The 18612-nt window shown below is 34.8% G+C and overlaps 1 protein-coding gene across 1 annotated transcript in view; it reads left to right on the top strand.

Moving 5' to 3' along the window:
* The window catches only part of LOC123558382 (sushi, von Willebrand factor type A, EGF and pentraxin domain-containing protein 1-like), a 109537-nt gene that overhangs the window by 32243 nt on the left and 58682 nt on the right, over window positions 1–18612 (top strand). The window contains exons 14-16 of the mRNA XM_045350266.2: window positions 1315–1566; window positions 1921–2103; window positions 4078–4260. Of these exons, the coding sequence (XP_045206201.2) occupies window positions 1315–1566; window positions 1921–2103; window positions 4078–4260 (618 nt within the window). The remainder of the gene's footprint in view (window positions 1–1314; window positions 1567–1920; window positions 2104–4077; window positions 4261–18612) is intronic.

Genomic DNA, 18612 nt, shown 5'->3' with positions numbered 1-18612 from the left:
AGACAAAAAGAGGGGGTGTTTGGGAAAGTGGGTAAAGTAAGGATAAATATTTAACAGGATAAGTCACACTCCAAAAAATGCAGTCTCCCTAAATGATAAACCACAACAGCACAATCACGCACGTACACAGGACAAACACACAAACATGCACACACGCACACACGTATGTATGCACACGCACACACACGCACACGCACACTAAATTGACATAGACACACACATACACACACAGAACAAGGAAACAACAACTCTTACCCACACCGAACGCCCAAAGACCACAAACACTGCCCAGGAACGGCCGCTGGCCAAAAAGGTGGACACCTAACCTCTCTTATAGTATTTTTAAAATAGAAGAACTACAGTTTGGTATCTAAAAATAATAGGTAAATCAATAAACTGTATTATTTTATTTAGGAAAGATTATTTGATAAAATTGCGTTAAAGAATTAAAATCAATATTTGGCCTTTGAAAATGTTGCGGGTTACTTTGAATAAGAGACGCAGCTTCATAAATTGAATGATAACGTATATAACAATAACGTCAGCTTCTGAATAAATTTTCTTTATGGAAGAAACAGATAACGAGGATAAACATAATAACATAGCATGTCTTGCAGAAAGTTTTAAGAGTGAGTTTAGGTGCACCATAAACCGGTTCCGGCTCCCCAGTGGTGGTTTTGCGACTGACCGGTCCAAGGCGGTGCCCTAATTTGTTTCTTTATTTATTTGTTTGTTTTGTCCTTGTGTGTTTGCTTTTAAACCTAAGGGAAAGGGTGTTTGCAGAAGTTTAATCAATTTAAGTTCAGAGACATTATGTAATTTTAGCCTTGAAACCGGAAGACATGTTAGAATTATAATTTAATTGTTCTATAAGTTGAACAGAAACATCTTTAACGGAAAGACCGGTTTTACGAGAATGATGATATAAGATTTTTTTTTAGATTTATTATTATTACATATTTTATTATAGTGTTTCCGAAATCAAGTTTACAGTATTCCATAATTACGGACATTTCATTTAAGTACAGAGATAACATCGGAGGAGATTCAAGAAATAACCGAATTAATATTTATATTGAAATTTCTATTATTTACAGCAAGGTGTACTGTAATGTCAGTTTACAATTAAAATGAGTACAGCACATGCATCTAATAGTATTAGACTTGCACTTTGAGGCTGAATGAAATTCACCTTGTACAGTAACACGAGTATTTATGTTTTTAGGTAATTAAATGAAGGAATCTATAATTTTAAATTATGGTTGTAATGTGCAGCGTTTTGATAGTCTAAAAAACAGAATTTCTTCCTAATAGATTCAGAACCACCGGTATTTACTGACTGTAACTCTGAGGTAACAATAAAAGCGGAAAGGGGTCTCGAGAGAGCTGCTGTAAACTGGACAGTACCATCAGCAACCGATAACGTTGATAGTATTCCAATGATAACAAAGATATCTGGACCAGAACCCGGTGACCGCATAGAAGGCGAAGCAACAGTGAAGTACCAGGCCACAGATCAAGCGGGCAATCCTTCTGAAATATGCACGATACATATCACCGTTGAAGGTATGAGCACGTGTGTATAGTGTCGACTTTATCAATTTATTGTCATTTGATTCAGTACTTTTACCTACGCCAAACATTTAATAGGAAGTGCATGTTTTAATGATTTAATGTCACCTCTAAATTATTAATTTATATTGTAATTTCTCAGCATTTAAACATTGTGGATTACTTTTCATCCAGGCACGAGTGGAATACCTGGCCTTTACAAAGCCATCTGGATGACGTTCTGTCATGATATATATCTGCTACCAACGTTCAACCCCATGTCTGAAAACTGGGTATCTGTAAATGTGAATAAAATTGTGTATTTGACCATCATGGTCATTTTTAATTACGTATATTTATATGTCGCAGTTACACGATGTTCCTCGCCGCACTGGCCAGAGGAAGGCAGTATTACATGTGACCTCGGAGATATCTATGGCAGCGAATGTACTTACACTTGTGATGAAGGTTATAATGTATCGCTACCATCAACTGCCGTTTGTGGCGAAGATGGCTCTTGGTCGTATGGTAACCAGCCACCAACGTGTTCTCGTAAGTTCTTCTGCTTGATTTTAGATAAATTAGTAAAGATTAAAGGTAACGGCAGATTTCTCAGAAGCACAAAATACCACAAATACAGCCAGAAAGCCACGCATTTGCAAAATAGGCCTACAACAAAAAGAAGCTGTAACGGAAAATTATGATAGACGGGTTGTTTCAACAATCCAACAAGTACATTTAATTTTATGCAAAATATAGAAAAGTTGGGGGAGGGAGGCTAGGGATAGAAAAGGGGGCGGGATTGAAGGCGAAGGTGGAACACGGATGAATACGCTACGTTTCCTAAACACAGTTACCCTACAACATAAATCACAGCAGCGCAAACACACACGTACCAATTTCTTATGCAAAATATAGAAAAGGGGGAGGAAGGGGTAGAGGTACAGACGCACAAGTATTCACACGCACACACATAAGCAGGAAAAAACAACAAGCAGGCACCGCCTAAGGATTCTGGCAGCCTACATTTAGGTTGGCACAATAACTTACTGATAGCGAAAATAGAGGGGATGCAAAAACAAGGGAGTGCAAATGCAAGAGGAAAGGATGAGAAAGGTTGGGAGTGGTCGATAAAGTGAGTGAGAAGAAAGAGGAAAGAAACGCTATCAAGAAACAAGACAACATACGCAAGACAAAATATAATTTTTATGACCCCTTATTGGGTTGTATCGATTGAATGTAACTAACTTAAAGGCCAGTCTGGTGTAGGCCCTACACCCAATCTGTTGGAGGAGATTTCTAAAAGTATGTGAATATGAGTGAGGTCAAGAAACGGCCAGTTGCTCCTTCCGGGTGAATCAGATATTATTAGAGTATTTAATCGCTGTTGGTCAGCTACAAATGTACATTACTTCAGAGGAAGTATTAATAATTTACTGCTTGAATTTAGTTGATTAAAGAAAAAAGAAAGATACATAAGTGAATTGTGTTACTCTAAAACTCATTTAATAACAGTAAAATTTTAAACACTGAAGGCTGTTTAATTGTATTGTACAAAGAATTACTTTCAGGACTTTCTATAATGGGATATCTTCTGGATTTAATTGGTACATGTATATTATTTACTTAATCACATTTTGTGATTTGAAGTGTGAACTGTCTTTGATATAGACTTGTGAATTGTTATAATTAAAAATACAACACACTTACTGACTGTAGAATTACTAGGAACTACAGTGACAAATCTGAACTAGCAAAAAACAAAAAGCAAAAGAGGACAATAGTTGCATGATACATATTTGTATGACAGAATAATAGAGAGTAGGATCATTCATCCTTTATTTACATAATTTACAATTACTATCCACTATTTAGAAAATCACCGGAATTGCAAGATACTCAGTAAAGTAGCCAGCATGATAAATTACTACTGAGTACAAGAAGTGCCTTGTTATCAGACATGACCTGTGTGTTTACATTTCCTGCTGACTGCTCTGCTTTATCACAAGACCAATGTCAGAGTTCAGATTTCCAATTTCAGCTGTCAAATTTTCAAATTCTTGTTATTTTCCAATCAAAATAACTTCTATGAGATATTATTGTATTTAATATTTTTAAATAGATTAGAACTTAATGAGGCAAAATATATTTAATAATTTTCATTATTATTTGAGTTATTTAGAAAAAAATGTCAAAAACGGAAGGATGTCTGAAATGTTTTTGAATATGCAATGATTGACATCTTGTGGGTGGAGCCTTTCCTTTTATACTGAGCCCTAGTGTTTAATCTTTTACTTTTTTGAAATGAGAGAAAATGAAAACGCATATAACTTCGCTATTTATAGTTACTACGAGTTGCCTAGAGCCTAAAAGAGGGCGTGTTAAAGGGCTACATTTTTTTAGAATATTGATGTTGAAATAATCAATCAAATAGCACCATCACATTTAAGATTTATAGTTTATATAACATATTCTGTATATGAAACAACTTGCCTTTCCTGAAATTATTTTGATTCCTTTTTGCAGCCATAACGTGTGGTCACCCTGAAAGCGTACCGTATGGGAAATTTGTATGCTTTGACTTTTCATACCAGTACCAAAGCTTATGTGTACTAGAATGTTTGAGCGGATACTCCACCGACAAATCTGTTTATGCGAGATGTCAGAGCACAGGTGAATGGGCTGTTTCAGCGAGCAACAATTGCAAGGGTAAGGCTTCTATCTCTTAGGTTACTTAAATTAAAGTAAGCTTTAAAATACAAGTAAATGCCAAAAGTCTTTTTTTTTCTAACTAGAACCGTTTGTATATCGTAGGTAAATTATTCAGTCAAACAGATACTCATACTACATTTCGCACAGGTAACTAAGTGATATTATTATTATTATATACCAGATTTTTATAGCGCTCTTTTCATCTGTAAAATAAACGTTCAAAAGCGCTGTATGTTTTTTTCCACTGGCACCAGGCAGAAACGAAAAAAAAAACAACAAAAAAACATCTATTGTATATGTTATCCCTTACCCCTAGGTATGCTATTATAATCATAGTTGTGAATGGGAATATATGATTATCAATTTCACAACGCGTAGTTCGGCGAATGGGTACTATGCATATTTAGCAAGTTATAAAGTAGAAAAGAGTGGAAAATCACAAGTCGCTCAACACGGCAAAAACGAAAAAGTTGCAGACTCGGTTTGATTGAGGTAGTGGGATAGAAGCTACTACTTAACTATAATTTAGAGACACCAGCAGGTGTACTCATACATAGAACCGTCAATGATAAACGAAGTAGCGGTCCAAAGTTAAAATAATTGGTTTGCCATAACAAAAAAAAAATGTTTTTTTTTTTATTATTTTTTTTTGGTGAACCAGAGCTTCTTTTATTCATATAAGCTATTTATACATACATACATACATACAATAGTGATACACAAGTCAAATACAGTTTCATTGACATAAATGAAAATAAATATGTATTTTCTAAATATCAACTTAGATGTTATCACAAATCTTATTGAAAAAGTTATATTATCATTTTTGAATTTATAATAATGATGCATGATTTCGAATTCTGATCTAAATACTTTATAAATATCATATTCTATCGTCCAGTTTTCACTAGCAAAATACGATTTATAAATGCTAAACCCCACTATGGTTAAAAATATGTTAATATAAAAGTAATTATGTTCAGAAAGTTTGTATCAAAAAATAAACGTTTTATGTTGCGCATATTTCTTTCAATTCCACAGTTTTAAAGCAGATTTTGTATTTTTGTCCAGAATACATTCAACAAAATTCCTAATCGGTCAGTTTTCATTGTATTACTATTTTGTTAATAATGCAAGTTTTTACACGAAATTTCACATACCGACCTTTAAATAGGTACTGCAGCTAATTATTGATTTATTTTTGATCGACTCACCGCCAAAATAACTGCTTCATGTGTTTTGGCCAATTTAGCATATTTTGCACGTGCATGGTATGTGAACCAATATGCACGTGTTAATAAACACTTTGGCATTACTGACGAAAGTTCTACTAGAAAAACACATATCATTGTTAAATTGACACAAGATCAACGCGCCCGGGCAGTTGGAATTATACAACAAAATTCAAAATCGGTCATTTCAATATATTGTACTTCGGTTAAATTTCGAAAAAGGAGCGCGGAGGGTAGATAATCAACGAGTGAAGTTTCTTGTAAACGGAAATAAAGTAACAGATGGAAATAACCATCAAAGTAACATATACAAACAAATAACATAAAAATTCTATTGAAATTGTAAAAACAATAACACACTTGCCGTAAATGTGTCCCAGCTAGCAACATTCTGACAGCTCAATCCCATCGCTCTTGTGTCAATTTCACCATAATATGTGTTTTTCTAGTTGGATTTTCGTCAGTAATGCCAAAATTGTAAACGAACACGTGCATGTTGGTGCACATGCACTGCACGTGCAAAATATCCAATATTAGACAAAACGCCCAATGCGGTTACTTTGGCCAAGAGTCACCAAAAAATAAATCAATAATTAGTTGCAGTACCTATTCAAATGTCGGAATGTGAAATTTCGTGTAAATACCTGCATTATTGACAAAATAGTAATACAAATATAAACTGACCGATTAGGAATTTTGTTGAGTGTATATCTACTGTTGTACATTTAATGAAAAGATGTTCGTAAACCTCTAGGACTCTATATTTAAAGCTCAGAGGAGTTTCAAAATTTTCCAGGAGTATCGTCCGTCTCCGCTTGTAAATATTTTATTTATAACTCTAAATTTAAATTGTTTATGTCAGTTATCGGGAATTCATTTTATAAATTGGTTTAAACATATTTTATTTTGCAATATTTTTTTACAACATGATTACAAATATACAATAAAGGATTGGACAGGAAGCTTTATAAGCTTAAGGTTGTCCTCTCCCTTATAAATTGATATAAACTGTCCCATTCTATTTCTTCTTTTATTTTAGTTGACCAGTACTGATGAGTAATCGGTTTTGTTTTGACTAATATTTGGTAAATTTCTTTGGGTTTAATGTCACACCGAAGCAATCATTTGTCATAGGGTTAGGGTTAGGGTTAGATGTTGGTGGAAGACCTCCGCCCCTCCGAGCATTATTCCATCACGAGCGGGAACCTGGCTAGAACCACCGACCTTCCGTAAGCCAGCAGGATGGATTCCTCACATGCAAAAATCAACGCCCCGCGTGAGGCTCGAATCCACATCGATGAGGGGCAAGTGATTTGAAGTCAGCGGCCTTGACCACTCAGACACAGAGGCCTCTCTGGACAGAACTATACTAACTGGACTTTAGTGAGGGGATCTGAGGTAACTGAGGTTATGGACCATGCATATCACAGAAACTGCCAAAAGATAAAATAAAACATCAGACAGCATATTCAAGGGGTAATTAAACAATACGCTGGCTATTAAAGCAGGAGTACTGGAACCACCCAAGTAGAAATGTTAAATCTGATAAAGGTAACTATACACTAACAAAATAATTGTCGTGTCGAATATTCTGAAGTGATCGAAATATAACAGCCCTGATTCGATCTACAGAGTTAGGGTTAGTGTTAATTATATTTCCGATCGTGCATCAGTTATATTGCCTTATTACTTCTTATCGAAGAGACAATCCGTGTAGTTGATCATTTTAATTAACGTTAAAAAAAAGCATAGCCACTAGTCTTGGGGTCAGGAGGACTTCCGTCCTCCTCCACTCCTGTAAACTGTTAGCCTTCATGTTTTAGCATTAAAACGTGTACTTAGAATAGGTGGCCATCATAAAACTGGTTTTGGTACAATTTTAGCTCTTTAAAAGTATAGATGGGTATCTGTACAATTGACACTGGGAAACAATAGTCGATTTAGCTGTAAAATTTTCTCTACCTTAATTCCTGGTTTCAGTTGACGATTATGTAACCATTCTGTCAAAAGACACCTATTTTGACAAACGGCAATCGGGTTCCGACGAGATATCAATAACTATCATAACTCGATAAATTTTACTTTTATAGAACACTTCCCTGTGAATTGATCGTTGTTTTGTACTGCGCATATGGTAGGTGGGCATAAAAATGTACTTTTATCATAGAAAGTGATGATTCGATTTAATTAGTTCGTAAGCGTATTAACTTTGGTATTCAGTTTATGACACGCACGGGCAAAGCTGAGTTTCTAGCGCAAGGGAGTCGTAATTTCACAAATAACCATCTTAAGGTCAGAGACCACCGACTCAAAAGGGTACAGAGAGCTTACTGAGAATAAGGTAAACGTCTACCTGAGAACAAGATAGTTCTTGAAATAATGTGATAAGATATACACGTCATACTGTTTTGATGGAAGTCTACAGAAAATAGATTGGTGTTCTCTAACCTATATTAGAGCTTAAACAAGACTTTTGTCGAAAGCTATCACATGTTGTGTTAATGGTCACAAATATGTTGCAACTCATGTAAAAAGACATATTCATACAAAACAAACAGGAAATTTTCTTATTGTTTTCAGGATTGGTCTTTTTTGTGAGATGTGCACATTTCCATGTGAGTTTTGTTTATCAAACAAAGGCTAATTTTATCTTTGTTATGTCAGGGTAAAGAAGTTATTTCTTCATTTTACGGAAAGAATCATTTCAGCTTCCAAGAAAAATTGCAAAGAAATAACAACAGAGCCTAAATCCGGGCATGTAAATCGAAAGAAGTAACCTTAGTAAACTGTCCATATCTTTTTAAAACTGTACTTTTCTTGATGAAACTTTGTAAAACATTTGGTGTTGGGTCGTGTTTTACAATAACACTGCAAAGTGGAAAAATATAAAACAAAACATTCAGTTATTGGTGAGATACCACCAATTAAAAAAAAGAACGGGGAATTAACTGGGAATAAGGTAATCGTGTACTCGTGTACATGGGAATAAGGTAATGTTTGTCCGTTCAGCTGTTTGATCAGTCATGTAAACAAACCCAAAAAGTGATTATTTAATACTGCATTTATAGTATTTTGTATTTTGTAATATGTTTTTCACAAAATTTGGTTCATTTTATATGTGTTTTTGATCAAAGGAAACTCAAACGAATTTCTCTCGCCATGCCAACGATGTAAACATAGGTTTATCTCATTCAAACGAAAATTACTTGAATAAAGTATTACTATTCATATGTTTCTTTTCCGATATTTTGGTGCAACTAAGTTTGTTCTTAAAAGAAGTACATGTTTCGATTTATGAAAGGCCGTACACGCAGTAATGTTATAATGAATATCATTTGAAAAGCAATTATGTTCTCTAACCTTTACTTGTAAGGGACATTGATGGTAAAGAAGTATAGTCTTAAAAAGATAACAGGTAAGGGTAGATTTCTCGGAAGCACAGAGCATCAAAACACAGACTCAGAGCCACGCATTTGCCAACAACAAAAAAGAAGCAGTAATGAAAATAATATTTCAGACGGGTTGCTTCAAACATCCAACAAGTACATATTAATTCATTCTAAATATTGGTGGAGGGGAAGTAAAGATTAAACGGCGAAATGGGGCCGGTGGTGGGGTTGGGGGTAGTGGGGGATGAAGAAACCCGAAGGGGAAATTTGAACAAGGACGAATATATAAGAGAATGCCGTGTTCCTTAGAAACAGTTGCACCACAACGTAAACCACAATAGCGCAGACACTCGTGTACCAAAGATAAACAAACAACTACGATCAACTGAATAACATAGAAAAACGGACAAGCAACACATAAGAAAACAGCAGGGCACACAAGCATACAAACACACCCACACAAGTAGGAAAAACAATCCAGTAACGTCTTAGGAATCGGCTGCCAAAACAAAGGCGAGCCACGAAAACTTACTAAAAGTAAAGGGGATGCAAAAGTAACGTAAATCGAGGGGAAAGGAACGAGCAATAAGGGAAGTGAGGCAGGTGTAAGACGCTTACAACAAGCAAGAAAACATACCCCACATACAATACAAGACAGACAAAACAACCAGTTGAAAATAGGGGCACCGCCTTAGAACGGTCAGTAACCTATATATAAGAAACTGAGGGTGGGGGGTTAAACAGGTGTAGGGCATACCAACTTCGCGCTTACCCTGTTTTCAACAAGTTAAACAGCACAATGTAACTAAAATCCCCGCTGAGAAAGGCTCTGACATTAGTTAAAAAATAACAGATAAATAGAGTAAAACAAAATTAAGGTAAATTTAAGGTATACTTACACCAATGTACTCAACAACTTGTCTGAAGTCAGAGCAACAAGAGCGTATCTTTTAAGGGCACCACCAAGAAAACTGCAAGACAAAAATCAGCTCCCTACATCCGTTGTATGTAGGATTTAGGAGAAAAGCAACAAGGAGTCTTACACTTTTTAAGTCATCGCATCATCAAATAGGAAAGCGTAGCAATTGACTGTTGAGGGGTTAATCACTAAACATGCACTGTGCTTCACGATTTTTGCATCGTATCCTCTTTTGATAAACGTTTTAACATATTTTATAAATATTTAATTAAAATAAGGGATATGTTTAATTTTCCGAATTTTATAAACTACATCTGCATAGTATTCCGGGTGTGTAAGTCCAAGTTTTAAAAGTGTTTTATGGGGTGTACGTGTTACAGTGCTAAAACATAACAGCAAACAGTTGAAAAGGGCAGATGGGAGGGTAGGGGAGGTCCTGACCCTTAACGTCTGTGGAAAAAAACTTAAATGAACTTCTGGTCTTGATGATAAAATATTTCTGATTTCTGATATGGAAATGGCAATCGTCAGTTGACTACACGTGTACTCTAGAATATGTAACGTAAATCTAGATTACTTTTACTCAACATTTCCAATGTTATTGTTCAGCTGTGAATATTTACATTCCAATTTCTGTATACATTTCGCCTAACATATGCAAAAGGTCTTCTCGTCTACACTAGAAGCTCATTCGGGAAGTTCATTTTAGTTTTATTCTGTAACATTGAGGAAAGTTTAGAATATGCGTAGTGTCTGTGCAGTATGAAATATTGAGACAGTGTGACTGGTGCACGATGGAAAATAAATTACCACATGATCAATGTGCATAGTACGCATTTGCTGAACTGTGCATTTTAGGTGAGAAATAATCGATGAAAATGGGATATTTTACTTTTCCCGTTCGTAATCATGGTTCAAATAGTATACCTAGGGCCATTTTATAACATGTACAGTAGCCTTTTCTTAATTGGTACCAGAGGGTTAGTTTAGCACAAAAGGACGAAAAAATGCGCATCCAAAATGGATATATTGTTTCTACAATGAATTAAAGGATTTTGATTTTTCATCAATTTTTCAACAATTTTACCTATATAGTACTTTAGATATCTAGTTTGAAAAGTCTAAATACTAGTTACTGATACTCTACATGTATAATGTATATGATTGGCATCTTTTAAAGTGTATTTACTTTATTCTGTAAAATAATTTCATTACTTTTCCAGCTATAATGAAAGAAATTACCATGTTTAATATTTTACACTCAAGAAACATATAATGTTGATATATTTAAAACGTTATTTGCTGAATAAGGTATTCAGCAGAGTGTAAATGACGTCAAAAATAAACACATTATAATGGCTGCCTCCATTATCAGTCATTTTATTAAAATTTAAACTTCCATATCATTTTTAATAGTGGTCCGATTTTAGAAATTATTTCAGCGTTATGAAATGATTGAGGATGGCTTTCATATTAAATTAACTTTTTGTCTGGCAGAAATATCTTCATATAAGTTTAAGTTGTCGACCCGGAACAGACAGAGCGATTTCTGGTCATCTGTATAAAAACTCGAAACAGCGATTCATGTGTCCATTGAATACGATATCAAAATTCAGTGAAACTTACGATTATACATTTAACTTATTTAAGATATGCATCCACCCCATTTCATTCGCCGGTACCCTTCTTTGATAAAACCCTGCCCGATGCGGAGGCATAAAGTTTTGTTTTGTTGTCTTTCTTGTTGTTCGTCCGTGTGCCGGTGCAATACGCCCGTCCGATTAAAATGAAAATGCTTATAATTCAGAAGGTATTTTAGCCAGAACCATCAGACCAGCATATAGGTTTTCCTTATATGTATGTAGTATTATCGGCCTTAACGTTGTAAAAGCACATAGTTTCCTTTCTTGATTTGATTAAAACATAAGGATGTTTAACGGTATCTTAGTAATCTGCTAATGTATCTTCATGATTCTTTTCACAAACGTAGATCAGGAAAGGACAGTGGTGCACAGGCAGTGTTGTAAGGGTCTCTTCATAAAAATTGGTTCATAAATAAAATCTGGAAAGTAGACATAAAGTCTAACATAACAAAGTAACCAATTGATTGTCTTCATCACATTTACTACTGTTTGCTACGGAATCCTGTTCGTGCCACTTAAATTGTCGCCTCGGCAACACGCGACAACGCGATAATTATCGCGTTGTCGCCCTGTCCAAAAACATATGTACATGCGACATTTAACAATCCTCACGAGGTTAAGAGGGCGATAATTATCGTCTTAATTGTCGCTTGTCTTTCTTAATTCTCGCGTCTTGAAATTGAAATCCAAAAGACATAGTTGCGAGAATTAGTAAAACCTCGCATTGTCGCATTGTCGCCCGGTGTAGGGGATAATTTCTTACTACATCACCGTGGTATTGATAAATAGTACCCAGGAAGATTTACATCGATCAATTTGTCCGGAAATTTAATCCCAAGCGACAGTGCGACAATGCGACAATGCGAGGTTTTACTAATTCTCGCAACTATGTCTATTGGATTTCAATTTCACGACGCGAGAATTAAGAAAGATATGCGACAAATAAGACGATAATTATCGCCCTCTTAACCTCGCGAGGATTGTTAAATCTCGCATGTATATATGTTTTCGGACAAGGCGACAACGCGATAATTATCGCGTTGTCGCGTGTTGGCGAGGCGACAATTTAAGTAGCACGAACAGGATTCCGTAGTTTGCAGATCAAATTGCCCTTTCAACGTTTTTCAAATCGATAGAGTTGCATGTTTACGTCACAAAAACTGTGAAGCTGAAGCTATCTTTGGAATACTCCTGACAGGTTAACCCCGCCTCATCCACAATAAATTATTCATTCACCTTGTCGTTAAACTTTTTTCTTTATCTTGACGTCACACAAAGCGCGCGCTCTGACTCTGTCTTTGAAGTATCGCCCTACTTGCATACATTGTAAAGTACAATACTAGAATCTGGTAAATAAGCGTATACGCCTATAATAATTTTTGTGACACTTTTATGCGCCTATTTTTGATATGCGCTTATACTTATGCCAAATATTATGCGCTTATTTTTAATATGCGCTTATAGACAAGCCATATGCGCTTAATTTTGATATATTTGGGAAATTGACAGTGCTTACCTCGGTTGAGAAAACGAAAGTAAAACATGGACATGCGCAGTGAACTACTTCCTTTTATTGCATACAGTATTTATACATAATGAAAGGATATGATCATATCCCAAATAATATGTAATCTGTCACTGTTCAACACATAATACTGTAGCGTTCAACTACTATATTCACATACTAGTACTAGTGTTTACATTTACTCTATATTTGAATCGCGGGTAATGCCATCGTCGCTGTCAGATGCCGTATCGTCGTATCAATAGGAATTTCCTGAGATACGTCAAGATCATCAACCGACTCCAGATCAGGGAACTGATTTACACAAAAATGACAATGTAATGACAACGCAAACCACTTTTCTGGTATTCAAACTTTTATTTTCATTTACTTAGAGCATTTGCTATTCAAAAAGCATTATTATCGTAAACGATTAACGTATCACATGACAATACACTTTATAATCTTTTAACACCTATCGGCTATCTAACAGGTAATAACACTTGTCACCTGTATTTCATTATAAACAATTATCACGGTATAATCCCAATAATTACGACTTTTTAGCATACTAGTATGTTGTTTGATTACCAATAATTGGATATGCGCCTACTTTCGAGACAAAATTATGGTAAGGGAATGATATGCGCTTATTATCCCATACGGAATAACGGTAAGGTTGTATGCGCTTATTTTTGATATGCGCTTATATTCGAATATGCGCTTATTTACCAGATTCTACAGTATGGTGATAATCATTGAATATGTTTTAAAGGAGAGTAGAAATGAATTTTTAAACTACGTTCATATGAAAACAGCGCTTTTTGTTTGTTATGGCAATTATTATCGACGAAATTCCCAACCACGCAAGGTGTACAAGGTTTTATAGAAAGGTATCATTGAACCTTCAAGCTTGTAACACTTGTAGATCTAATTGTCATATCCATAAAAACTGATTTATTTGATATTCAAACTTTTTTCTTTTTTTTTTTTTGGTGGGGTAGGCCCTATGTAAATTTTATCAAATGATCTATTTATTTGAAGTCGTTAAAACGCTATTTTAGTTATTTGCATACTGGCGTTGAGGGAAAAAACAAGTTATAGACTCACATAAGTCAAACAATTCGATATTTAATTTTGTTTTATTTTGTGACATTCACTTTAAAAGGACCAAAATAATTTATAAATAAATAACAGTACACCCTTCATTTCAAGTTAGCTTGCATATTATTGTAACATAAATCGTGTTAAGGGAAATATGATAACTTTTCCCATAAATTTTAAATGAGGAATTGAATCCCCTTTTGATTATCTAAATAATGAGACCCTGGGGAAAACCGATTTTACATTTTGATATTTTACTTGTCTACGTAAGGGATATCAGTTAGCCAAAAATAAACGATATTAAACTATTGAGTACAATTATTTGGACTTTAATTTATGATACATAAATTTATTTGAATATATCTCATATTCGCAACCAAATCAGTATTTAAAGCCAAATCTAGCGTGGACAATTTCTTCCGAGTTTCCTAGGATCGCGTCAAATTAGATTAAGACTCGCATATTTCGTAAGGAATTGCCGACTTTCTTAAACAAAAGAGGCATGGTCGGTTCAGAGATTCGAACTTATGCGGTTCAATCAATGATGAGCCAGTCTGTCACAAATTGACATACGGGCCTTATTTTATCTGTATTGTAAATGCAGGTATTGCATCATCTTTTTGTAAATTTTTGAGTTTTTGAGGAAAATGTCCAGATTTTCACGATGAAAATACCTCTCATGTTTTTCTGTATTTCATACTTAAATTTCCATGTAAATTTAAATTAATTCTGTTCAGTAATAAGAAAGTTGATATTTTATAAATTTCAGAAATTTTATGTTTTTATCCCCAAAACCACTATAATGGGCCTCAAATTGTCAATTTAAATTCGCGCCAAAGTATTTTAGATCCCCGGCTATATCGTAAAACCCCGGGAAAAATGACAATAGTCGGAGTCCACGGCTTAGCCGTGAATCTCATGAAATTAGTATTTGGCGGACATTATCCTTTAAATAGACTGGACTAGATATCCCTTTTGCGCACACCACCTTCCGACTTTATAGACGAACTATGTCTGAATTATTTTCTTGCTAGAAATTTATGCTCGATCGAGGTAAGAAATTTATTTGTTAGATTTTTGATGATTTTGCATTACGATTTTTTTTTTGATAAATTTTTTTTCATTCTACAGAATTCGTAACATTTACTTTTGCACATGATTTGGCTAGTTTGGGTATGTCAGGAAAATTTTAAATTAAATTTTTCAGACTTTGTAAATTATTAGAAAGAGGAGTCTAAATGTTTTCGTTTATATAAGATGTAAAATTTATACTGAAATTTGTATCGTGATAATTGTAAAGCACTGTTTCAAAACTTATGTCAAACATTTTGTTAATTATGGAACGCCTTTTACTGCATTGATTGGTTATGTATAAATCTATATGGCAATCTAGTGCCATGTTGTAAATAATTGAAATTTTTGTAATTGTGTGCCAGTCTATAGCACATCTAATTAAGTCCGTTGTAGTGTATGGCATTAGATATTATATGGATGCCAACTCTCATATAACGTTTGATTTACATTGAATTTTGTTAATTTGTAGTTGTAAATAATGGCTGCAGTTTATTATGTCCGTATCTAAAAATGTTTAAATCTAAAACTTTCATATTTTTCTCATACTTTAACTTTATCCTTTTAAGTAATAATTTTTGTAATAATGGAAGTAAAAGTGACGTATTTTAATCATGTGACGTCTGAACTTAGTAGCACATATATTTTGTATAAGTAGCACGTATTATTTATGGAGCCTAGGGAGGTTGGTGTACCCAAAGGAGCAGTTTTATGCCCTGATTTTTTTTTTTGCTATGGTGCTTACCATATGTTATATATTTTAGCTTCTTCCGCCAGACGATTTTTCCTGGTGATGTCATAACCCGGAAGTACAATGCCCGAGGTTCACTTGTCTTCACTCGCCTGGATGTGATTTTCCCAGCGCAGAGCTTTCGTCCCATGGTTGTGCCGTAAACCGCAAAGGACGAGATTTTTGTTATCCTCTAAAAGTCAGCTCAGGGATGCAAAATCACCTACCACCATAGGAGCCAACACGGAATCAACGTATTCACGTTTAAAGGGGACTGTATTTTGAATTTAGAAGCTACTTTTTGTTTGTGCTACTTAAAGTTCACAATTGAATTAAAGAACTGTGTCACGTCAGATTAGATGGAATTTAAGAACTTTTGTATCTAGAGATACTGAACTTTCTTTTTTTCTTTCTAAAAATCAGTTTTTTTTTCTTTTCATATCTATTCATTGTTAATAATCATCTATTGTAAATAAATTTGTAATATTGTAAAGGGTGTTAAATTTGTTCTGAGGGTTACTGTCGCCGGTACGGCCTTCCTGTCACAATGGTGTCAGAAGTGGGATTGGTCGACCAACACAGTAGCTATTCGAAATTATTAACACCCATTAACTGCAGCAATAATTTGTATAGATCCTCTTGTTTTGTTCTATTGTTACACATATAATATTTTTAAATTTCTTTTTTCAGAGTGACGGCTTACCTCAGACAAGACAAGACAGATCCATAGCTTCAGCTAACCAGCTTTTGTGGTCACAGACGATAGACAGTTGTTACGACACTTGGATTCTGGGGTAGTTCTTTCCTTTTATTTTTCTTTTGGGTTTATTTTGGTGTCACTCTATGAAAAGCCACCATATATCTGTGCTGAGAGTGACCGCCCTTGACAAGGAGAGTTATCCTACTCACTTTTAATTGTGCGTCGCCCTACTTCTCCCAGTGATCCTATTTTGTATTAGTGTACTGTATACATACCAATCAGTATTTTTTTTTTAATTTGTGTGTGTTAGCAAGCTTGTTTACTTGCATATACTTTAACCTACTCTTATGTTTTAGTGCTACACAGTTGTGTTATACCTATACTTTATCTTACGATAAAACACTTTGATTTATATTTGTTTTATTTTTACACTAAAGTGTTAACACTATTTTACATTTGATTGATATTTGTAAGGCTAGGGTATTGTTGCAGCCTACTGTCACTGACTTTTTTGCTTGTTGCCTATGCAACCTTGATTGACACATAGTACTGTTGCGCAACTTAGTGTTTATTATTTTAGTGAGGCGTTTTGTGTATATATACGTTTGTATAGTACTTTGTTTTGGCTTCAGTGGTAACTGTATTACCCTTAGTGTAAACTAGTGTAGTCTAGTATTCCCTCATTTTTGGGTTTAACTAGTGTCTCAGTTGTTATAGTAGCTGTTGAAACTGTAGTGTTATATATGTTTAACGTAGTGTAATCATGACTAGTTAGTAGAGCTAACGAAGGTAGGAAAAGAGTTAGGTTATGAAGAGAGAGTTACGTAACTTTTTAAAGGGAAGAACAGGCTAGGAACGTGAGGAAAGACATAGTAGATTAGAAGCAAGAAAGATAGGTTAGAAGCAGAGAGAGAAAGAGATAGGGAAAGATTAGAGTTAGAAGCTAGTTCAGAAAAAAAAGATAAAATTTAAACGACAAAGTAGTTTAGAAGCAGAGAAAAAGATTGGGAATTAGAAGCTAAGGTTACAGAAGGAAAAGATAGAATATGAAAAACAAAGTAGTTTAGAAGCAGAGAAGGAAAGATTAGAAGCAGAAGATTTAGGTTAGAGTTAGAGGCTAGGTTGCAGAAGGAAAAGATAGAATATGAACGTAAGTTAGAACAGGATAAGTTAGAAATGGAAAAGGATAAGTTAATGTTAGCTAGAAAGTTAGTAAACAGAGAAGGGAAGCAAAAGTAGGAAATTAGAAACAGAGCATAATTTTTAAGACAGACTTAGAAAGATGAGTAAGAAAAAGGAAAGGGTTAAGATGACTCCCTTTGATGAAAAATTGATTCCATGGATGCGTACTTGAATGTGTACGAAACGTACGCTTTTTGCGCAGGATTGGGATAAAAGATATGGTCACTTAACTTACCGTTCCCTTTTCTAAAGGGTACGGCAAGAGAGGTTTTTGATGGGCTTCCGTTGGAAGATAGGAAGGATTATGAAAAACTGAAAGCCGCTTTGCTACTCAGTTCGAACTCACTGACGATGGCTATAAGAAAAATTTAGAACGAGAGGCTCGTGATAATGAGACCTTTGTGATGTTTCTAGCCAGAATAAGTAGATATTTAGATGGTTGGCTTAGATTGAGTAAGGTAAGAAAACGTAGAAGGTTTATTAGATTTTATACTTGGGGACCAATTTTTAGATGTATGTAATAGAGAGCTATACCAGAATTTGAGTAGTAAGAAGTTAGTTAAAGCTAAGGATGTAGCAGAAGATGCAGATTTGTTTGCAAAGACTCGTGGAGGTCCGAAGTATGTCGTGAGCCCGAACCAATAAGGACCGAGCTAAAAAACCATATGAAATACCTCAAGACAGTATCCTAGTAGTCGTAATGTAGGCACCTAGTAATAAGGTATAGCAATGTTGCTAATAGGTAGGGGTTTTTCCCAACCCTTTGGTGTACTGAAGTGTAATAAGTGTGGTCGAATAGGGCATAGCTCATATTACTGTAGGAGTGGAAAGTACGGCGGTAATAGTGCCAATGCAGCAGCAGAGTTAGAGGAAAG

Source organism: Mercenaria mercenaria, chromosome 15 (genome assembly GCF_021730395.1).
Source record: "Mercenaria mercenaria strain notata chromosome 15, MADL_Memer_1, whole genome shotgun sequence".
Taxonomy (NCBI): domain Eukaryota; kingdom Metazoa; phylum Mollusca; class Bivalvia; order Venerida; family Veneridae; genus Mercenaria; species Mercenaria mercenaria.
The sequence above is the reverse complement of the archived record's forward strand: the minus strand, read 5'-3'. Positions and strand labels throughout refer to the sequence as shown.